This window comes from Sciurus vulgaris, assembly GCF_902686455.1.
Source record: "Sciurus vulgaris genome assembly, chromosome: 7".
In the NCBI taxonomy this organism is placed as follows: domain Eukaryota; kingdom Metazoa; phylum Chordata; class Mammalia; order Rodentia; family Sciuridae; genus Sciurus; species Sciurus vulgaris.
The window spans coordinates 19,541,468-19,565,527 of record NC_136467.1 but is presented as its reverse complement, the minus strand read 5'-3'; the positions used below and the strand labels follow the sequence as shown (position 1 = coordinate 19,565,527).

The 24,060-nt window shown below is 39.4% G+C and overlaps 1 protein-coding gene across 1 annotated transcript; it reads left to right on the top strand.

The window, feature by feature from the left end:
• Positions 1 to 687: 687 nt before the first annotated feature.
• Positions 688 to 16,946, top strand: RAB32 (RAB32, member RAS oncogene family). Its single transcript, XM_079146924.1, is given in 4 exon segments — positions 688 to 1,188; positions 11,809 to 12,086; positions 16,475 to 16,504; positions 16,506 to 16,946. Coding segments are annotated over 4 exon segments (678 nt in total). The 5' UTR covers positions 688 to 938; the 3' UTR covers positions 16,626 to 16,946.
• The last annotated feature ends 7,114 nt before the right edge of the window (positions 16,947 to 24,060 follow it).

Here is a 24,060-nt window from a genome sequence, read left to right as displayed (position 1 = left end):
CAATAATATTTTGGATATCACATCAAAAGCTCGAGCAACAAATACAAAAACAAAGAGAATTTCAACAAACTAAAAAGTCTCTGAACAGCAAAGGACACAATCAACAAAATGAAAAAGCAGGCTATGGATTGGGAGAGAACATTGGTGAACCATACATCTGACAAGGGTCATGTCACACTATCAAATATCCAATTAACAAAGGGGATATGGATCTCAGAGGCAGTTTTCTAAAGAGGCCATACCAAGGGCCAACGGACATAAAAAGGGTGCTCAATATTACTAATCATCAGGGAAAGGCATATCAGAACCGCCCATGCCTACAGGAGGTAACCAGGGTCCGGAGGAAAGGGAATGTACCTTGGTACAGCCCTAAGAATGCAGCAAGGAGCGTCCTCAAAACGTTAAATCAGACGACCCGGGACCCTATATTCTCACTCTCACGTGGGCTGCGGGAGGCCCGAGGCGCCAGGCGCTGCTCTCCCTCGCGGCCGTCTCGAGGTGGCTCAGGCCGGGGCAGCAGCCGCGCACCCGCCGCGCTCCGCACGCGCCGCTCGGGCTTCTGCGGACGGCGCTCCGAGGGCTCCGGCCCGCGCCCGCGGGGCCCACCAGGGGGCGGCCCGGCCTACCTGCGCGCGGCGGGCCCGGCGGGCACTGGGGGAGGGAGCGCGGCTGCGGCGGCCCGGCCTGGACGGCGCCGGCGCGGGCGCGACGGGAGCGGCCTCTCGCGTGTCCTCCCCGGGCCGGCCCCCAGCCCGCCCTCGACCCGCCCGGGCGCGAGTGCGGCGGGTTCCGGGTCCTGTGACCGGCCGGACGAGGCGGCGGAGCGCGGAGGGCGGGCCGGCGGGCCTCGGGGGAGTTTCCGCGGCCGCGTCTGGGCGGCCCCGAGGGCGCGGCGGGGGAGCCGCGCGGAGCCCAGCGCAGCCCGAGCCGCGGCGCCCATGGCGGGCGGGGGAGCCGGGGACTCCGGGGCGGCCGCCGCCGCCACCGGGGCGCCCGAGACCCGCGAGCACCTCTTCAAGGTGCTGGTCATCGGCGAGCTCGGCGTGGGCAAGACCAGCATCATCAAGCGCTATGTCCACCAGCTCTTCTCCCAGCACTACCGGGCCACCATCGGCGTGGACTTCGCCCTCAAGGTCCTCAACTGGGACAGCAGGACGCTGGTGCGCCTGCAGCTGTGGGACATCGCGGGTAAGCGCGGCGCCCGCCTCCGCGTCCCGCGTCCGAGCGGGGCTCTCCGCCCCGCCGCCGCCTGTTTCCCTCCCGTCCTCCGCCCGTCCCCCGCCTGTGTACTCGTAGGAGAGAGTTGAGGTGGCGCGGGACGACGCCGAGGGCCGCGGTCGGGGACCCCGGGACCGCAGCGCGGAGGGGCAGTAGTGCAGGCCTTTCAGAGCAGACGGCACCGTGCGTAAAGCAGCAGCCCAGCGTGGACGCCCTGCGAGGCCTGCGGGACGCCCGCCCTCCTGACTGTCCAGGGTTAGAAAGGAGGCCCTGCACCCCAGGCCTCTCTGCCCTGACGGGAGGTGAGGAGGACATGGGAGCTGTTCCAGAAGTTTTAACTCCGAATAGTGACAAGATTTTTATCTGCCAGGAGGAGTTGGAACGAGGGTTCCGAGGGTTCCGGTAAAGAGGAGAGAGGTTCTTAGAAAGGCTGTTTGGAGGGGCTGGCTCCTCTCCTTCAACTGTCACTCAAGTTCAGAGTGACTGAAAGACCACTCGGGTTGCACTGCCAGTTAGTGCCACGACCCAAACTAAAAGCCCGACTCTTTTCAGCACGTGTTTTTATCACCCATCTTGGGTCTGTGTCCTAGTTTTGTGAGGGTTTTCTCTCTCCTGACAAGGAGTTTAGGAAGTCAGGAAGACTATTCCAGAAGTTTTAACTGACTAATAACAAGCCATGAACAAGAAAGGCTTGGATCTGAGCCCAGCCTTTGTGAAGGAAACTCCATTTCTCAAATAGCTTGCCCTAGGCTGGGTCACCCAGGTGAAACCCTGGGAAAGTTTCCTTGAAACTTTGTACTCCTGTCTTCCTCCCCAAACCAACACCTGCTTTTCCCCCTGGCCTTCTCCTCCCCATTCCACAAATACTATACTGTTTCCCTGGCAAAGAGAATCATAGAAGACTGATTCTCTTTGAGGGGCTGCACATTCCCCTTACTGTGATTTATGAACAGCTGTATTCTGGCTAGTGTGGTGGATGGAATGTGGGTATCTACAACGAGAGATATTAGTGGAAACTTTAATTATGGAAATGGCATCAAAGTTTACCTTGTTCCTTCATTGCAGAGGCTCAGTCAGCCATGGAGCATTTGATTGAATGGGAGCATGTTTAGAGTTAGGGGACACCTTAGCATCCCTTCTTCAGACCCTTTCCCTGAAGCCTATAGAGAACGTGGATACCCAACTGGGAGCATATGGGGAGAACACATAGCTACTGTTTGTCAAGTGCTCTTTTTTATCGCCTGTTACATATAAGAAAGTATTGAAGAATTATAAACTTTATACTCATTTACTTAAGAGCAGATTTCTGTATCTCAGAAAAGAGAACACACATCCAATCCTCAGGGAAAGATCCTGCACCTTGGGCTCAGCTGCTTCTTTCTCTAACAAAAACCTGAAGAACGTTTGAAAAGTCATCTATTGAAGCCAGAGGTTCTTTCGAAACACTTCCTTCTGTTGCCCAGAGCATGAGTGAACATTTTACTGCTTCTTGACAAAGCCATGGATTTTAAAGGTTGCCTTATCATGTGACAGTCACCATCCAGCAATCCTCATTGTAGCTTTTACACAGACATGATTTTAATCCTCTGTCTAGAAGGGCAGTTGACTTGTCTCATTCTTTATGTAAATTAATACGGTATTTAGATACTGAATTATGTTTGAGTCCTCCTGCAAGCAAACAAGTATGAAGAATAAGATTTTTTATGACACGTGCTTTTAAGTTTCAAGGTAAAAATGCTTCTATTGTAGACTTAAGAAAACAAGAGTTTTTCTTCTTGGGGGTCACCTCCTCTTTTTGTCCTTGAACAGAATAACAGCCAGGAAGGAGACCTGGCCATTCTTTATCACACCTGCGGATGGGATATTCTTGTACTTTGCCTAAATCCAAAGCTCAGGCTTTGTCAGGAATGAAAAGCAGCATTTTAAGATTTCCAAAAGGGATTTCTGGTTGTTAAGCTACTGTTGTTTCAACAGGAACTGTTCTACCATTCATCAAATACCTATCAGCAACTAACAAAATTAGAGGTGAACTTTTGAGTTAATTAGAAATTATTAGGTTTTTCTTCTAAGTAAAATGTTCAGAGAGGGAGACTCAATATAAGGATATTGAAAGACAAAAATAACAGATTTGGGCTAGGGTTTGGGGAGCTATGTCATTAATTGTGTTTGTTTTGAATATTTGAGCTACTAGTGAATCTTAGCTAGTACAATTTGCATTAAGTAGGAATGATGTAATGAAAGCCACTGCAAAAATTTCCCCCAAGGCTAAATATATTTGCCTTATTCAGTAACACAAAGATGGATCGTTTTGGATTCTCAAAGAATAGAAATATTCCTTGATTGCAAAACGAGGTGGAGCCAGCCACTTGATATGACTAAACCTAATGGTTGGTGTTATTACTAGTTTCTTTTCATTATTATTCTTATTGTGGAGGCTTCAGAGTTGGATAAGTCCATAAAGAAGTTATGCCAAGTGTCTATATCCTGGAAAGCTTTGGCAAGAATTGTTGAATGGTTTCTATAAATGTAGCCAAGCAGATTTAGTTAAACTTTTCAAATTAAGAACCACAGAACTTTCAGGTGTAGACATTAATGAATCTTTTCTCATGGCATTTTTAAAGCCATGTTTTAAAATAAAGATGTAGTTTAATACTAATTTTGTATAAGACAAATTGCAGCCTTTTAAGTTCATACCTGCTTTGAGACTGCTGCTAATACAGAACAAATATACTAATATTAAAGCTTTTAATACTATTTTAAGGAGAGCTGAATAAATGCACACTAAATTCAGATGTAGTAAGAAATGCCTCTGATACTCCTTTCAATGCATAGTATGGATAAATAATATTTGGTTAACCATGAATAGTAAGACTTGCTACTAGCAGTTGTAGAATTTTCCAAGCAGGTTGAATGGCTAGCCTAGGTTAAATCCTAAAGTAAATTTGCCCATTCATACTTTAAATTTGATGTATTGATTGAAGTGATTTAAAACCTTTCTTTGGGTCAAGGACAAATTGGGAATAGTCTGCTTTGAAGTTCATGTAATAATTTTTACCCAAACTTAAAATGGATGCTTAGGAGACATTATAAATTATAAAATCACTATAAAACTGTATTTAAATTTATTTTCCTCATTTCAGTTCGAATCCTAAAGCAGAATGTTGATCCTGGTTGCCTTCTTCTGTCTTTACTTTGCCAATTATACCTAGTAATCTGTTGTATTCTTTCATAACTCTCCCATTAACCCTTCATGAGAAAGAATCTGAAATATTACCTTGGATGCTTTCTTGACCTTTAAACTATCAGTCTGGAATATTAATATTCAGTTATCTTCCAAATATGAAGTCAGTGTTTGGGAGAATTAGTTTATGTAGTCATTTATAATCTCACACACAGACACTCTGGTAACCTTCCTGATGCTTATTGGTGCCTGATTACATACACTCATTTAAAAGACTTTTTTCAAGCTAAATTACATATGAGTGATCAGACTCTTGTAGAGTCTTGCCATTCTAGTCTTATTGAGGCTCAATTACTGTGCTGGATTACAAACAGAGCCTGCCGTTCAATTTGACATTTGAAGTCTCTCTCCATTCCCAAGTTGTGAGACACCTTTGTACCCACAGTCTGGGTTGTCACTCACAATTGCCCAGCAGACACATAACAGCATATTTGTATAACTGTTCATGGAAATTCTCCTGGTAATGATATGCTTGTGGCCTTTCCCTTTTGAATGTGTTGCCATTCTCAGTAGCTTCAATCAGCCCTTTTTTGCTGAAAGATACTCAGGTTAGTAGAGACAATGGAGAGCTGATAGGAAGTTCTCAAACTTCCTTGGCTCCCAGAAATTTGCCTGGAATTTTTCCCTTCTGAACTGCATTATAGGCTCTGGGTGCCCCAGAGCGTAAACAGAGGTATACCCACTTGAACAAGAAAATACAGGTAATCAACAGAATGGAGACAGGATTCATGATTCTGAGATAGGAATATAATAAACTTTTGACAGTATAGCAGGTTTTGGTTTACTGGTAAGATTAATAGCCTAAGTTCTAGTTTTTCAACAGTTCTGGTTACTACTAAATGAGAGCATATAACTCATTGATATAATCACCATTTCTTCCTCTTTTTAATCTGGAGTTTCCAGGTATTCTACTTCTCTACTTGTGAAACACAGAAATTCCAAAGTAGATAGTTTCAGATTGGCTTCATCATTTTCTGTACATTGTGAAAGGCTGTTTCTAAACCATGCATTCTTCTGCATGTAAGTTGTTTTATTGGTATATGATAGTAGCACACACCTTGTAAAAGCAAGGCAATAATTATCGATGTTTTCTAACTTGTAAGCAATGTATTATTCCAGGGATGGAGTATTGTTTTTAAATGTATTTCAGGATAAACTGTATGCATCATGTATATGTTATCCCAATCATCCAATATTTTAGGCTTTTGATATGAAATTTTCTGTGATGCTCATTCTGTTTTATAATGTACCCGGAATTTTGTTTTTATTCAGTTATGATGAGGCCAAAGATGATTGCCATTGAAAAGGTGCTGGGTTATTAACACAGTCTCATAGATGAGGGGGCCTACTGTCCCATACAGGGCCACAGGGGGAAGTACCACAGACCATTGTCAGGCAGAAGGAGCAAAGGAACTCCTGGTCTAGGGACTTTATTGTGGAATCTGAGAATAGGAATGAGAGCAAGGGTTTACAAGCCAAGCAAGTTTGGGGTTGGACAGTTCGAGTAATTTCAGGGGTCTCTCCTTGGACCACTGGACTCTCCTTGTCTGATACCTGCCTCTGGGATGGTTTAGCACAGGGAAATAATATTCTAGTCTGCTGGAGCCTGCTAAATGAAGACTGATAGGGACTTGTAGATTTAAGATTGGTTGGTTTGCATATGAAAGGTGTGCTTGCAGACAGGTAGTTTGCGAACTCTGGAAATAAGCGAACTCTGGTAGGGGCAGTGCCTTCCGAGGCCTGCAAGGACCCAAGATGTCAAAGCATCATAAAATATAGAAAATTAAAAATTAATACATATTCCTTGGCACATACTGTAATAGATAGAAAGAAGTGGTGATCTTGTGAAGAAGAAAAATTTGAAGACCTTAGGTTTTTAGCTCAGGAGTAGCATAATCTTAAAATAGGATGTCACCCTTAATCAACACTTAGGTTATGGAGAGTGGGCTAAGTTGGCAAGTTTACATTTTATTACAGGTGTTGAGATCTCTGGAATGGTGAGAAAAATGTATTCATATACATGCAGGGAAACTTCTGGAGGGTGAGACAGAGGACCAAGGAAAGGTGCTTTAGCATCCTTTCAGTTGTATTATCAAATGCCTTTTACATTTTATGATCAAGTAAGCTGAGCATAGGTCTTTACTCTTTTGAGAGAGACAACCACAGAAAAATAACTGGATTGCAAAGGTTTTGTTTAGGATTTCTATTGATATTTTCCAACTGACAGATGATCTATATTATCTTCTTCCCTGTTATTTCCACTCACTTCTCTTCATACATTTTCCTTTATCATCTTCTACAGTGGTTTTGGTTCTTTCTTAAAATTATCCAACCTCTTCAGTGTTCTTAGTGTGATTATATGGTGCCTCTTTCATCAGAATCATTTGAGGTGCTTAAGATGCAGATTTTTAAGCATCCACGGTGTCAACAGATTTGTCTTCATCTGACAAACACACCTGTGCATCGTGGTTCAGCAGGAGAGGAGCCACTTCTTTCTTACATAAGTCTGTTGTTGGGGACTCTAGGACGGGAGCAGCACACCAAGTCTTCATGGACAAAGGCTGACTTTTCACCATTGGGCTCTCCTTAGGCCGTGTCCTTTGCCTCTATGGTCCGATTAACTGGACATGGTCTCCCCAAATAAAATTCTGTGAAGGGAAATTGGGATAGGCAACTAGCAATCCTTCATGACTTTCAAATCACAATTGCTGGAGTCTAGAAAACTGCAGTCTGTTGAGCGCCCTGGGCAAGTCTGATCTTTGCTGTATTTAAGAAGCATTACTCTGCCTTTGACTTTGATGCCCCCCTGACACCATGCCCATCTTCTTGAGACACTCAGTGCTGCACTTACCAGACAGCCTCCCTGCTGTCCACACTCCCTCACATTCTCTCTTGACCCATCATCCGTCTCTTTCTGAGATTCACAGCAACTCCCAGAAGTGGCAACATATCGTTATCATGCATGACATCAGGAGTTTCTGGTTGAGGCCAGCGTATAGATATAAGAGGAACTTACAGGACAAAGACAGGGTACTTTTGCTCCTGTGGACTAAATATGTCTCATAAGGAAAAGACCTGATATCATAAGCCTTTAAAACTACTATGAGTTTGGACACCAATCAGTAAGCTATTTAGATTTGAATAGATAATTACTCTTTTATAACCAATGGTTAGGGGCAGCTTGTTGTAAGTACTTCATTTCTGAAATACACAATGAGATTTAAGGATTTTCTTTGACTGACTTTCCATTACTTACTAGAAACTATACATTGTCACTGAAACACCTTGAGTAGTAATGTGTAGCTTGGTAATCCTCAGTGGACGGGGAAAAGGTGGGTGTTCGTACTTGGAAAACTAAACATCCCTTCATCCTGGTGCTTTGATTGGGTTTGAGTTGTGAAACTTATATTTTGAATTTCAACTAACATTAAAAGAGACATTAATCATATGGGAGCATAAATATAAAATTTAGAGGCAGATAATAAATATCTAAACAGAACCAGTGATGAAAATCCCAAGAGAACGTATCTCTTATTTGTGTTTCTGATAACAGAAGAATTTAATGTTTTCCTTACCATATCTGAAGGGAAATACTTTAATTTTTAGGATTTCTATTAACTTTTATGAGATAAAGCAAATAATTGTGTTTATTTTCTTTAACTTAATGGGAATACATATTCTTAGAACCCTAATTTTGTAGTTTTAAGTTCTTTTGTTGTTTTAAGTTTTGTTTGTTACTATACTTTGAACTCAAGGGTGCTTTACACTAAGCTATATTCCCAATATTTTTTTTTTTATTTTGAGTCAGGGTCTTGATTTCTTTCTTTTGATGATGTTCTATTTATGTGTTTTTGTTGTTTGTTTTGTTTTCTATGCTGGAGATCCAACACAAGGCTTAGTTCTTGCTAGGCAAGCATTCTACCACTGAGCTCCATCCCTTCTCTGATGTTCTTTTTATCTTGGGGGGCAGGTACCAGGGATTGAACTCAGGGGCACTCAACCACTGAGCCACATCCCCAGCCCTATTTTATTTTATTTTATTTAGAGACAGGTTCTCACTGAGTTGCTTAGTGCCTCTCTTTTCCTGAGAGTGGGGATCCTCCTGCCTCAGCCTCCCAAGCTGCTGGGATTACAGGAAAGGGCCACCACTCCCAGCTCTGATGTTCTTTTATGCCATTAGTGTTGGGAAACTCTGAATATTAAGGTAAACATTTTAACACTTTGCCAACATGTGTAATTTAAAGTTCATCCATTTGCACATAGAACAGGTTGTGTGAATATTTAAGTATCTTTGAGCCTGTAGACTAGGACCATGCTCTTTCTCCTTCTTTAGTGCTAAGATGTCCAATTATAATCATGAGTCCTTCCTCCAGAGAAGGCAGTAGCATACTGTTTAAGGGTCAAGACATTGTGAGAGTCACTGGGAATGTGCTGTCAGTGCTCCAACAGCACATGGATGACCAACACTCTCCCTAGTACTAGTGACTAATGCGCTCCACAGGAGGAGATCATTCCCTAGCTTCTGTGGGTAAAGCACAGCACGACACACAGGAGATGTGACTTCGGTAGTAGCACTGTGCCATCCTTAAGCAAGTCACTCTTAAATGCTCACATTGTGGAGTATCTCTGGACACACAGGCCACATGCAGAATTGTCTACTACAGCAAATATCTGACTAAGATTAGACAACACAGTAGATGACAAATCAACCCAGTAAAGTCAGGTAATATCTTCTCCAGGGACTTTATTTTCTCATGTATAAAATAAGAGAGGTCAGACAAGATGATTTGGGGTGCCTCCCTGTTATTGTTAGTAATGACCATTCCAGTATGGCTCAAAGAAGATGTTGGTGAGTTCTTCATGAACTAACCTGAACTCGTTCAACAAACCTGTTATGAAGATGATCCCCAAGGTTCTGATTAAGCAAGCTTTAGCTCTGTACATGTGCACCTGCATGAAACAAAATTTATGCTTGTGTCTCATAAATATAGACTTCCTCCACTTCCCAGCCCTCTCCTGTCACAAGACTCTACCAGAACCCAACCCAGGACATTCAGCATGGCAGAAATTGCCTGAATTTTGGCAAAGTGTTTGTTCATTTCTTTTGATATCTTATTGGGTTTTCACCTTCTTCTTTGGAAATCTTGAGAGTATTTTTATGTACTTAAACTGAGTACAAATCCTTTATCAGATAGATGATTTTTATCTTCCCGTCAGTTACTTTCCTATCCATTTGCTTAATTGTGTGATTGACACTTTTTGGATTTGCCATAGTGTAGTTGTTAAGAAAAAGCAGGTCTGATATGAGGGCTGTCAGGGAGACTTAAATTCTCACCTCAGGATCTAAAGAAAACCGATTAACATTTCTAAACTAGAGTTCTCTAAAGTTTCTTGTCTTTGACATTTCTAATTTTCTCATGTTTTATCAGAAAGTTTATATGAGTAAATCTTTTAACATCATTTTGCGTGATTAATAAAAAGAATTAGTTGGGATTTTTAGGTGCTTCACTAAAAGAAGCAGTAGTCACCAAAGCTTGGTAGCTCTTTGTAACATCTGGATATTTATACTTTACTTTTACTCATTTGTCACCCTGTCCTCTTTGCTAGATTAAAAGGATGGTCCAAAGAAGTAACTTCTTCTAACTATGTAATTACCTTGAAATCTTAATCCTTTGATGTTTCTTAATCTAAGACCGTCTTAATGAGGCTAATTACTCTTCTTGCCATTACTCTTCTTGCAGTTACTCTTCCTGTCCTTTCATGTTCAATAATTAGAATTCCTAAAAATGGAAGTGGTGGTTGGTGATACTACTCTCTAGTAGAAACTGGAGTCCGAACCACCTTAACGCACTCATACAGTTTTCTGTAGAACAGTGATGTTGACTTTGAATAGTTGAAATGACCTGGGTTAGCAGGCCCTGAGTGACTATTACATGTATGTTTATGGAAAAATGGTACAATGTTAACTTTTTATAAATCCTTATGATCAAATGAACTGTACAGCTGAGTGATCGGATTTATCTTACCAATAAACTACAAATTATAATACCACGGTTTTATATGTGACCATTTATCACAATAAAATTTTGACCTTTGGACTATAATAATGCTACTTTAGATAAACCCACCTGAGGAGTTTTCACAAAGCAAGTGAACTATAAATGTATCCACATAAGCTTGACAGTTGTCATATTCTTCCATTATTCTATAAAGCAATATATAACATTGTATGATGTACTGAAAAGTTTGGAGGAGAAAGAATTTTGTAATTTGGGGTAGCTTTTCATTTGTGGAAATGAAATGTAAATTAAAAATGCATCAATAAAATATAGATAAAGCTTGTTTTTCATCATGTGTTTTAACAGGAATGTATCCTATCATAGATCAAAGAGTTGCAAATCTTAGACTCACATTGATTGTTATCACCCCCTCCCAACCTAGTCAGTAATTTGACACCTGAAGCAATGAGCTTTAGAAATCAAAAGCAACTATAAGATAGTAGAGAATCTTAACCACACAGGCTTGAGGAAGTCAGAAGACTGGCATCTGAGTCCTGTCCTTAGTTGGTGCTATCATTTTGTCTATCTTTTTATCTGTCAGATGCAGGAAAGTGTCTTGCTACATGTAAGGTCAGCATGGTCACGGATTGTAAGAGAATGCTCTGTAGTAATCCTGTGTGATGCATAGGCAAAACTATAGGAAGTAGCAGCATTTATCCAGTGCTTCCCATAAGTTAAATTATTTTCAAATGTCAGTGATATTTGAAGAACTCTGCAATTTATCCTCCTTATAATCACACAACCAGCTGCCACTTGTTCTGAAACTGTAGGCTCTCATTCGTCTGCTTCGTAGAGGAGTGCAATTTTACATATTGACTCGGAAGTGGGTTTCAGCTCGAGATGCGAAGGAAAGATGAGAACATGAGCTACTCCACCTCTAACCATTTTGACTAGCATTTTACCACTGCCCTTATCTCCTTCCTGCAAACTTCATTTTCTTCTATTTTTCGTCTCTCCCTCCACTTCCAGCTCGCTGTTTTCCTCAAGGGCGTCTCTTCTTAGACTAAGGAAGAGAAGGAGACAAGACCAACTCATAGCCTTCAGTACTGTCCTGTTGAATTTATGGCAGGTGTTTATACACACACAGAACATAAAACTAGTTAACAATGTGTTTGAGCAAATTATCAACCTCTTCTGCTTTGAAAGTCTTGGTTCTGTGTGGATGATCTTAATCTCACTGGTTTATGTTGCTATGGAATGGGAGTTATTTGTTGACAGTATTCTTCTTTTGGACCATGGGGTCAGACCTAAATACGAACTAAGAGTGTTTATGTTTATGTTTATTTCTAGGGCAGGAGCGGTTTGGCAACATGACCCGGGTGTATTACAAGGAAGCGGTCGGTGCTTTTGTAGTCTTCGATATATCCAGAGGCTCCACCTTTGAGGCCGTCTTGAAGTGGAAAAGTGATCTGGATAGTAAAGTTCATCTTCCCAGTGGCAGCCCCATTCCTGCTGTCCTCTTAGCTAACAAGTGTGACCAGAAGAGGGATGCTGGCCAGAGTCCTCCCCAGATGGACCAGTTCTGCAAAGACCATGGCTTCACTGGCTGGTTTGAAACCTCTGCCAAGGTGAGATCTGCTCCGGACGAGGCCCTCTCTTCTGCTTACCTTCTCCGTCTGAGCTGGAAACTGAAATATTTAGATGGATTTCTATGAAGGGTTTTTGGGAGCCCAGAAAAAGCATAACATGGGTATATTATAGCTTTCCCGTTCTATATCAGGAGTGCTTGAAAATTGGCTAATGAGAAGTGAGTAGAACAGATTTTTTTTTTTCCATTAAAATTAAAATGAGTTGTTGCTTCAAAGCAAAAATTAAGTGACATTTTCTGTGAGTTTTTTTTTTTTTTTTTTTTTAAACTGAAGTACTTGTCTTACTGGAGTGAATGGTGAGATAAGGTATATTGTCAGTTACAAGCATTTTTACCTTTACAAGAGCTGTCACCACGTCCCTGGTGAAGGTGTATGTCATATGCAGGATGAACAAAGACATTGAACGGCCAGCAAGAGGATTTATTCAGAAGATGTTTGAAGAGCCGTAGATTAACTGTGTAGGAAAGATTGAAACAAGAAGAAGCTGTCAATGTACGGGACAAGTTTCTTCATGAATAGTATAGCATAATTTTTTCCTTCCATTGTTGGGAGCTGGATGAGATGTATGTTTGAAGGAGAAAACCCACTAAGGTGAATTTTCAAAAGTTTAACCATCTAGATATACAAAAAAGGGAAGGTGAAAAGGAGAGGTACAAAATAAGGGGAGGGTTGTGTGCTCTGGGTATTTCCATAAGAGGGTTAAACAGACTTAGAGTATGATGACGTTTGTGAAAATCCTCTGATGGTGAGCATCAAATCATAAATTTGTATGTTCATAATACAGTTCCAGCTTTCAGCATGTGCTCCTAGAATTCTTTTATGTATGAGCATGTGTGTATGTGTGTATCATTGTTCCTCCAAATCACCTCCCTCTTCTGGAGACTGAACACCAGATTACTTTCAGTTTTACTAGAAACTCCACTTCATATGAAAGATTATTTGATGTCAGTGGTGATCAGATTGATGAAAGCAAGTGATGAGAGACTCTACCTTTGGGCCACCTCAGGATGTTAAGTGATGGTGGAATCTCGGGACAAAAAGAATGTCTCCTGGAGGCAAGAAGTGTGCATACCTGTGCCACAGAATCCTTGTTTAGATAAATATGCATCTGACTTTGCTTCACAAATGACAAATTATGGTGGAGAGGTAGTGCATCTATACTCATCTGGCAAGAAGGCTGAAGTGTCAGAAGGAAAGGATTCCAAAGGACTTTTTTCAGGGCTGCAGCTCCTGTCTGCTGAGTGAATTGCCTTAACTGTATAGCTCATTGAAAAAAAAGCTAGCAGTATATGAAAGGTTTATGTAAGGATATAATTTGGTTGTGTAGTTTTCTGTATTGCAGATAAAATTCCACTTTAGGTTTTATTTGAATTAATCTTTCAGCTAATAGGTCCACATTTTCTCCCAGAATCTACATGTAAGTTTCTTAAATGATGATGTCATATGACCTAATATTTGAGACTAAGTGTTCTGCTTTATTATATTTATAAATGAGACTACATGAATAGGTGAGGGAAAAATGGTTAAAAGTGTCAGGTATGTTCTGCACTTCCTTACAAATATATTAAATATGGATTTTACAGAATTTTCTGTGTAATAAGCCAGGAATCCTCAAAGAGTATAATAGTAACATTTTTAAGTTAAAAATTTGGAGTCAAGCTTCAAGTACCACCTAAGTTCACTAAATAGATATACTTCTAGCTGGCCATCTGATTTTTGCTTGAAATTTTAGTGGTCTGCATTCTAATAGTAATATAGCCAAAAGAGAATTTGAATTTGTGAATTTCATCCTTTCCCTTTTATGGGAAAATGCCATCATTTTCTGATTTGAAACTTCGATTAATTTCACTAAATATGGGAATTGTGACTAAATGCTGCTAGAGAATTTTTATAGTTATTGATGTAATGGGTATCATGGGGACTGGATAACACTTGGACATCTGAAGACCTGTTTGTATTAAAGTTAATATTTGGGAACAAAGTTTTTAAAAACCTGTCAATGCTATGAAAGAAACTTAAACATAACTCTTCCAGGTTTCCCACTGTTTGAGAAAAGGCAACCCAAATAGTGAATCTTATGATGTTGAATTCAATTGAAGATATCAGTATAAACATGTTTCATATATAAATGTGTATATTTGCATATACACATATATATTTATAAACAGAGATTAACAGAAAAGTAGGTAAAGATGTGCATGGGGCGTGTGTGTATGTGTAACTAGCTTTATCTGCTGAGAGGGCTTAGAAGAAATGACACTGTAAAGTGAATAAACTTACCTCGTCGTCAGAATCTATTTTTTAAATAGTTTTCCAGTAAAAGGAATGAGGATCACTGGAAAAATAATTTACTTCATGGCTGGGAGAACTGACAAGTAAAGATGCACTCAAGATGTTCTGTGGTGCCAGAAACTAAAGAAAGATTCAGCAGAAGTGAGACATGTCAGAAAGACATGGGAGCCTGCATATGGGAGCAACAATGTAAATAAGCATTAAATAGGCCTTAACCCATAGAAGCAAATAACCCACAAATATGCATAAATAAATGTTAAACACTTAAAGAAAAGTCTTTTCCCAACAGTAGCATCTCAACAAATAAATGCCAAAGGAATGATGGAAATAAAATGTCCACCATTAAACCCAATAGTAATGATTGTTTTAGGGAAGAGATAATGATCTAACATCAGTGAGGAAGAGCATGGGGAGAAACAGGGTAGTTACGTATTTATACTTACTGAGTACAAAGGAAAAAAGCAGGTAACGTTTTAGTTGAGAAGCTTGGCAGCGTAACTTTAATTCCAGTGTATCTCCTGATAGGGCTGAGAAGGGACATAAGGTCCTGTCTTAGTCTGCCAAGAATGTAAAACTTGGATGATAAGGAAACATCAAGCAGGGCCAGAATGAGGGGATATTCTCTGGCTAGTGTTCTCCAAGAGAGTGAAGGTCATGAGAGGTAGTGACTTTCCAGATGAAAGGAGCCCAGGGAGACATGGCAACAAAATCCAGCTTGTGGGGCTGCATCAGAAACAGGCCTTGAGGCAGTTGGTGAAATTAAATAAGGTTGATAGACTAAGGTTGACTCAATACTGTTACCTCATTTCCTGATTTCCGAATTTGTACTCTAGTTATCTAAACTGTTAACTTTTAAGGAATAAGTGAAGAGTATAAAGGAAATCTTACTGTTTTTGTGATATTTTACAAAATCTGAATTTATTTTAGGAAGCAAGCACAGTATTTGCTATGTGCTGCTTCTTGTGTATTTCCATGATAACTTCTAAAACAGTCACACAATGCTGTGATAGCTAATAATTCCTTAGGACATCCTTAATGGACATCACATTCACAACATTATTTCAGGCTAATTATACATGACACTAAAAGTAGCAATCTGTACTCAGATGGAGGAGTAATGTGGTGCAATTTTTTATGTGGTTGAGCCCTTTCACATTTTTCTCCATAATGTGTACTGAATATTTGAATTACATATTCATTATGTTTGGATTTAGACTGTCCCCCAAAGTCTCCTGTAGAAAGCTTGTTCTCCTAGGCAGAAGTGTTCAGAGGTGGAGCCTTAGGGAAAGTGACGGATCACGGGGACTCCGGCCTCATCATTGGATTGATCCATTGATGGATTCATGACTTGAATGGATTATGGGGAGGCACTGGGAACTGTAGGAAGTGGGGCATAGCTGGAGGAAGTGGGTCACTGGAGCTGGCCCCTGGAACGGTGTATCATATTCCCAGCCCCCTTCCCCTTCTCTCTGCTTCTTGGCTGCCGTGAGGGTGAGCAGCTTTCCTCTGCCACACCCTTCTGCCATAGTGTTCCACCTTGCCTCAGGTCCAAAGCCATGGAAGTCAGCTGACCATGGACAGAAACCTCTGAAATCATGAGGCAAAATAAATCTTTCTGTAAGTTGATTTTTTTCAAGTATTGTCACAGCAACAAAAAGCTGACTGACACAGCATTCAAGGGCACAGATTTCCCAATCCGAATGCCTTCACAGGCGGAGAAGTATCCCTGCTGGTGGCCCTGGAGCTGAATACATGAGACCTTTGTCAGCTTTGGTTGTTGCCAACATCTGCAGGATCATGTTTACATTTTCAACCATTGAGATAGCACATTGAGCCTCAGTGGCAAAAGTTAAAACACAGACATCAAAAAGGGTGTCCATGGTAAAAGAGAGTTCTCTGCATAGCACATGACTCAGTGGCATTGAACTCTTAGTGTGCTCTTTGTTACTAAAGAAAGTGGTAGCTGGTATACTTACAGGACCCCCTCTGACAAATTGTCTTCGCTTCTTAGTACTCAACATTTCTTCTAAGAATGGATCCCACAATTGATTCTTTGCTTTGCTTTGTATTACAGGGATAACATAAACATAGATGAAGCCGCCCGGGTTCCTAGTGGAGAATATTCTCATGAACCACCAAAGCTTTTCTAGTGAAGAAAATGGTGAGGGCATCATTAAACTGGATCCGAAGAGCGTGACCGAAGCACGCAGATCCCAGTGCTGCTGACCTGGCTTCTGGTTCTCAGGTGCCCGCCTCCGTCCTGAGCACGTACCCACGAATGACCAGACCTCTGCACTGTCAACCCACCATGGTGCACTTCACAGTACAGCTCCACAGGGCATTTGAAAGTGGAATGATGGAGAAGTGTCCTTGCTAGTGGCTCTGGAGCTGCATAGATGACCCCTACCTAGGCTTTCGTTGTCGTTGTCGTTGCCAACATCTACAGATCCTGTTTACATCCTTTTAAACTGCTCTGTAAATGATTTCTAAGTGGTAGCTCTTCCTGTAAGCACTGGGGGTGGTAATAAAGCTTCCCTGTGGTGTTCCTTCCATTTTTTGAGTGTGTCTTGTGTCCCCATGTCCCATCCTCACTCTACAAGGACGTTGTTAGACACAAAGGCTTGAAAGTTCCTGTTTAGCAATTCTATTTCCTCTTTCTTTCTCTTTTTCTTTCTTTTCTTTTTTTTTTTTTTTTTTTCCTATTTGGTCCTGGGACTTGAACCCAGGGGCATTTAACCACTGAGTCACATCCCCAGCCCTTTTAATTTTTTATTTTGAGATAGAGTCTCACTGAGTTGTCATGGTTGGCCTTGAATTACAATCGTCCTGCCACAGCCTCCCAAGTCGCTGGGGATTACAGGCGTGCTCCCACCATGTTGGGGTAGCAATTCCATTCCTATTCAGAACTTCAATTCTTCATGTAAATTGTTCCCCTTAAGTATATGATCGCAGCAGTCATGCTGTGTAGCATGTGGTCAACTCCTCTTAAACACCTTGAGGACACCCTTCCTAATTACTCAGTGTTCACACGACACCTATATTTGGCACCTCCTTCTGAATCTGTTTCGTCACTTGGAAACAACATAAATGAATATTTCTTCTCTCCTCTCTCCTTGTGTTCTTGTGTTGCTCCCCACAGGCCTCGCTGGTTGGCTGTTGCACTTCACTCTAACCAGAGCTAGTCTTTGCAGGTCTGTCATGGCAATTGTCAAGGCAACTGTTTTCAGAGTACATAAAATCATATACCAGCTTCTGTATTGTGAGTTGTGAAAGAAACTAGGTCATGTTAGTTTTATAGAAGGTTTTAAACATTTAAAATATAATGCTTGAGAAACTTAAGGCAGATTCACAATATTTGTATTACCACTTAACCCAGTGGAGGAAAAGAATAAATATTTTAACTGAAATGTGTGTATTAATGACATTCTAAGAAGATACTTTTCTGCCTTAGAAAACTTTGTTCACTTTTGCTTTTATTTTTTTTTACTTAATCGTATTATGTAAAAGTTCCAACTTCTTTCAAAGAATTTTAAAGACCTCTGTGTCATAATCCAAAGCTAACACAAAATGAGATGTTGACCAAATTTGTCTCATTTATTAAGTGCACTTGGTAGTAAAGATTCACCGATTTATTGAGAATAAGAAAAAAAAAAAAAAAACTAACACAGGACTTCATTGGCACTGACAAGTGTGTCTGAATAGAAGTCGTCATTGGCCATAAGGTGTAGCTTGTTCTGTTCATTAAACCTAAGTCTTGCCTGGAAGTCACAAGGATGTTCATGTGCTATCAGGAAAAACTCCTTTGATCTCTTTGGACATGTATTCTACATAGAATTTCTGAGGTAAAGAAATAGAAGATCTTGGTTTAATTAATACTTTTATTTTAATAAATATTGTATTAATCTCAGATGTCACAAAGTCACCAATGTTTTAGCCTGTTACATGTAGATCAGTAATGTTTCTAAAGGTGATTGCTGTCAAAAATTGTGGCTTTTCAAGTTGTAATTTGATTTCCTGAGAATGTATTTGAAACAGTCAAATTGCTTAATGAACATTCCTGAGCCCCACTTCAGACCTGCAGAGTTAGTTTTCCAAGGATGGAGCTCAGAAATATGTTTTCACCAAAAAGTCTGATGTTCATGTTAAAAACTTCCTATATTACATAGCAATAGTAAAATGTTATTCAGTTAAAATGTATCAAAATACAGAACTTTCTTTTCCACCTATAAATCATGGTTATTAAAAGTCTGAATACCTTAAACAATGGACAATCCGTAAAAATTGCTTTCATCTACTGAAGGAAACAGACTTAAGGTTCTGACAAGGTAGTGTAATCTATAGTGTAGTTACTCCCACCAGTTAACCATTTGGGATAAAGTTAGTCATAATTCAATCTCAATTCTTTCAAACTGATATAATATGGAAACTAGTTTAAAAGTAAAAATAAGAAATAATAGTAAAAAACTTTGGCATGGATGGAGAAAGTTTTATGTTAAAATTCTTTTATATTCTCAAATGCTGAAAGCCAAAGAGTAAAACATAGATACTTTTGAGAATATCAAAATATCTTCTGGAGCAAGATGATATAAGCAAAGTTAAGCAACAGACAAAAGAAAATATTTTAATCTCTCCAATTTGATGGGGCTTAACAAAGGTAATGAGTAAAAATGGGCAAAGGATGTAAAACAGGCATTTTTACAGAAAAGGTAATGCATATGTTAAATGTTAGTAAGGACACATTAGAAAATACAGCCAGTAATATCAGATTCATCAAAATGTATAAGTTTGATTATATCTTTGATATTCACAGAACATACATGAAAATAGTACTCATATTTTGCAGTTGGATTCAATTTATCTAAATAGATACTACCAAGTTTTCTCACAAAACTGCTATTCAATTTACATTCTTAGTCCATGTCTTGCCAAGAAGTGAGCCTGTTATCATTAGGGAAATATACTTAAAAACCAAATCCCTTCCCAATCCAGAGACTTCTCTGTAGAGAGAAAAGATGAGAGAAATGTTTTATTATTGAATACGTATTAAATCAAAATGTGATGCCAATTACAAGAAATCCAGTAAGAGTTTGCCAAAGACAAGGGGAAATTTCATTCTGGATATTCAGGGAGATTCAACACATTACATATCTTAATATAAACAAGGAAAGATCCGCTTCTCATATCTGTATGAGAGGAGATAAGTTTGACTTGGTGTAAGGTACCTAATCAGATCAAGGCTCCTACCCCACTACAGAAACTATGAGATCGAGGACCATCCTCCTTGATAATTACATTTCAGAGATGAATTTCCAGGAACTCAAGAAAGCAGCTTAGTTTATAAAAGAATTTGCACACATTTCATTGAGAGAAAGGACCTGAAAGTTTTCTAATGTAAATAACTGTCAGAAAAGGAAGCAGTGTGGAGATTCCTTAGAAAACTTGGAATGGACCCACCATTTGACCCAGCTATCCCACTCCTTGGCCTATACCCAAAGGACTTAAAATCAGCATACTACAGAGATACAGCCACATCAAAAAGTCATGCTGTTAAATTGTGATCTGAGAGCCTACAGAACTTTAAAGGAATACAGCAATTGCTTTAAATGAGGTCTAATAATAATGATGATTGAATCTAACTCCAATTTCAATTCAATATACTGCTTCACCTGTCTATCTGTAGTGAAAGACTAATTTCTATGGATTTAGCTTTTTATTAATTACGAACTTTTAAGTAGCCTCCAAAAACTTTTCTCTTATAGAAATTCAGTGCCCTGAAGTATTATTGTACTTTCACGCTGGTTTCAGAATAATATTAATAGGTGGAAGTAAAATCTGATTTTTTCCTAGTATAACACCTTTAAAAATTGAATATATTCTCTAGACTGTTTTGTAGTACTATGTAAACACATTTTTATCCAGTTTTACTTTAACAAGAGGATGATCCATGATAAATTCAGTGCATGTACAATATGGCAATAGTAGAGCTGAGCTTATATGGAAAGGAATTACAGTAAAACAGGAAAGGTGTGTAAGCCATTCTTCAGGTACATAAATTGTAAGCCCATCGTTTTCTAAAATCATGGTAATAACTTAGCTAGAATACAGCTTATGCTCAAAAACATTTAAACAGCTCATGCTTCATCCCAGTATCAGGTGAAGACTGCTAAATCCAAGCTAAGTTTAAAATAATTACATTCTGATGTTATTTGTGTATTTGTATACAAAAATATCCTCTTCAATGCATTCTCATCACATTTTATTTAAGAACAAAAATAATATGAAGTAAGTATTTCACTCTGCAAGAGATTTCTCAAGGTATGTCACAACTTAATGAAGGCTCCCAAAGAACGTAGTCCATGCATATTTCAATTCAGCTCTAGGATGAGACAAATTAAGCTAAATCCAAACACAGCACATGAAATCCCATCCTGTGGCCAGTTCCTTTAACTTTTTATGGCTCTCCTGACTTGTGGGTGCCAGACACGATTCTGATGTAACAATGAATGTTTAGTTAAAGCATGTCCATGTGTGAGCATGAACTGCTATTGGATTATTAGCTCCCAATCCTGTTCTTACAACTCAGAGGTGCTGACTACAGTCTTGTGCTTTCCTATAATTCCCCGTACAATATTCTAAATCAACAGATAAAGAAGGGAAGCCGATGCTTTCTTTTCTCATTAAAGAGGTGGACAAACTTCCAAGTGACTACTGGCAATGGTATTTTAGAAGTGCATATTATGAAAGAGTCTGTCTTTTAACCTTACTAAATGACATGTTTATAAGTTCATTTTTGATGTTTCCTTGTCTTTTCAAACCAAGGTAATGATGAACTTGATAAGGGAAATGAAACAAGGTCTGCCAAGTGGAGTCACCTATGAGCTTCTCCACCCACTCAGTCTGCTTTTATTAAAGAAGAAACAGGAGCCAATATCCACTAGGTCCTTACATGCAATTTTCATTTTTTTTCCACTCCTAATGTTTTAGATAAGATGTCCAATATGACATGGCTGGTTAACTCTGTTCTAATAGTTGTTTTAGGGGTCACCTTAAAATGTGGGAGTTCATTATTTCTAAAATAGGATTTTATGTGTTTTAAATATTAGAAATCAATAATAGACATTTTAAAAATAATTTTTGAAGTAAAGATGAGCACCACAATTAAAATAATTGTGCTATTTAGCAAAACAAAATTGCTTTTTTCCTCTGCCCTTTTTATATTTTTATTTTGAGACAAGGTCTTGCTATATTGCAGAGGCTGACTCAAACTTGTGATCCTCCTGCCTCAGCTTCCCAAGTTGCTGGGATTACAGGCCTGCCCCACACTCAGCTAAGCGCCACTCCTGGATCAGAAGGACATGTTAGAGTGGAGAAAAGAGTCAGAAAATAAGGTCCAGTTAGAAAGAGTACAAAGGAGAACAGACTGCTGAAAACACAGTAAGGATACAGAACACAGGATCACAAAGAGAAATGTCAGTAAATACAATGTTTTTAAATATCAAAGAAAACATGCAGCACGAACAATGGAGGCCTATTAATTATGTATGAATATGCTAAAATAAAGGGACATATGGTTTGAAAATAATAGAATGGAGTTATGGTTTAGTTATGTGGTGTCCCCCCAAAACTCACGTGAGACAACGCGAGAAAGTTTGGAGATGGCTGGGTTATAAGAGGTTTAACCCAATCAGCTCATTAATCCCCTGATAGGGATTAATTTGGTGATAATGTGCAGGTAGGGAGTGGCTGGAGAAGTGGGTCCCTAGGGGCATGCTGTTGGGGTTTATACTTTGTCCTCCTTAGGCGGAGCGCTCCCCACCCCCCACCCCATCCCCCTTCGTGGTGCCATGTTCCCAGCTGCTTTCCTGTGCCACACATTTCCGCCATGGTGTTCTACCTCATCTCAGGCCCTGAAGAATGGAGTCGACCATCTATGAACTGAGACCTTTAAAACCATGAGCCCCCAGATGAATTTTTCCTCCTCTAATTGTTCTTCTCAGGTCATTTGGTCACAGCAGTGAAAAAGCTGACTAAAACAGACGATGAAAGATAATACAAGAGTAATACAAACCAAAATAAGATGCAATCAAGCAAGATAAAATCAGGGCAAGAAGCCCTAAATGAAGCACAAGAAAACACTTTATTACAGAGAGAATAATTCATGATGAAGACCTAGCAGTTATGAATGCCATTACATAAATCAATGTGCATAAGGCAAGTTCTAAGAATTATGGGGGCAGAGAAGCATTTGTAGTATGAGACCCTCAGCTGCACTTTCCTCAAACAAATGTGAAATAACATAAGATAGATCTGCAAACAAACAGAAACGATCTTCAAATAATCAGTCGTTAAAGTAACTGCGGACTAAGCCATAGTGAAATCCCAAATTCCTAAAAAATATTAAAAGCACTATCAACATTCATCAGAAGTAATATGATCAGAAGATAAACCAAAATAGGAAATAAAGCAACCTAACCTGAACATATATCTCAGGTCAAGGAGAAAGTCAAACTCAAAATTACAGAGTATCTGAGAAATCACTATAATGAAAATATCCTATATAGAAACTTCTGAGCTTCAGATAGCATAATGCCAAAAAGAAAATGTTTCCAAACAATTAATAAAGTAAAGTAATAACAATGATGTATAGAAAACCCGGAGCTAGCATCATACTCAGGAAAAACTGAAAGCTTTTAATCTAGGATCAGGAACAAAGTAAGAGTGCTGATTCTTGCCATTTCTATTTCACATAGTTCAGCAAGCCCCAACCTGAGCAATTCGGTAAGAAAAGGATATAAAAGACAACCGATTTGGAAAGAAAGCAGTAAAAATGTCTCTGTTTGCAGATGACATGCTTTTATCTACAGAAAACTGAAGACCACACATACACACACACACACACACACACAAATCTATTAGAATTAATAAGATTGTTCACTACAGTACCAGCACAGAAAATCAACATTCAAAACTGTTGTACTTTTATGCACTGACAACGAACTATCTTAAAGTAAAACAATCTCATCAATGCCATTTATAAGAGCATCAAAAAGAAGTAAATACTTAAGAATAAAATTAGCCAGGAAGGTGAAAGCCTTTTACACAGATAACTAAAAAATAATGATGAAGAAATCCAAGCAGACATGATTAAATAGAAAAATACCCTGTGCTAGTGGATTGGAAGAACTAATATTGTTAAAATGTCCACCCTGTCCAAAGCAATTTCAAAAGTCAATGTAATTCTTATCAAAATTGCAGTGCCATTTTTACAGAAATAGAAAAAGAAACTTAAATGAAAACTATAAAAGATCCGAAGTAGACAAAGTAATCTCAAAAAACAAAAAACAAACAAACAAACAAACAAGAAAAAAACAAAGCTGGAGGCATCACATTTCCTGATTTGGGAGGAACTTTATGTAGAAGGAAATGAGAGGAAGGGGGTATGAAAAATGGCGGAATGAGACAGACATCATCACCCTATGTACATGTATGATTACATGAATGGTATGAATCTACATCATGTGCAACCATAGAAATGAAATGATGTACCCCATTTGTGTACAATGAATCAAAATGCAGTCTGTAAAAAATTTAAAAAATAATAAATAATTAAAACAAACACACACCACACACACACACAAAGATTAAAACAGAATAGTACTAG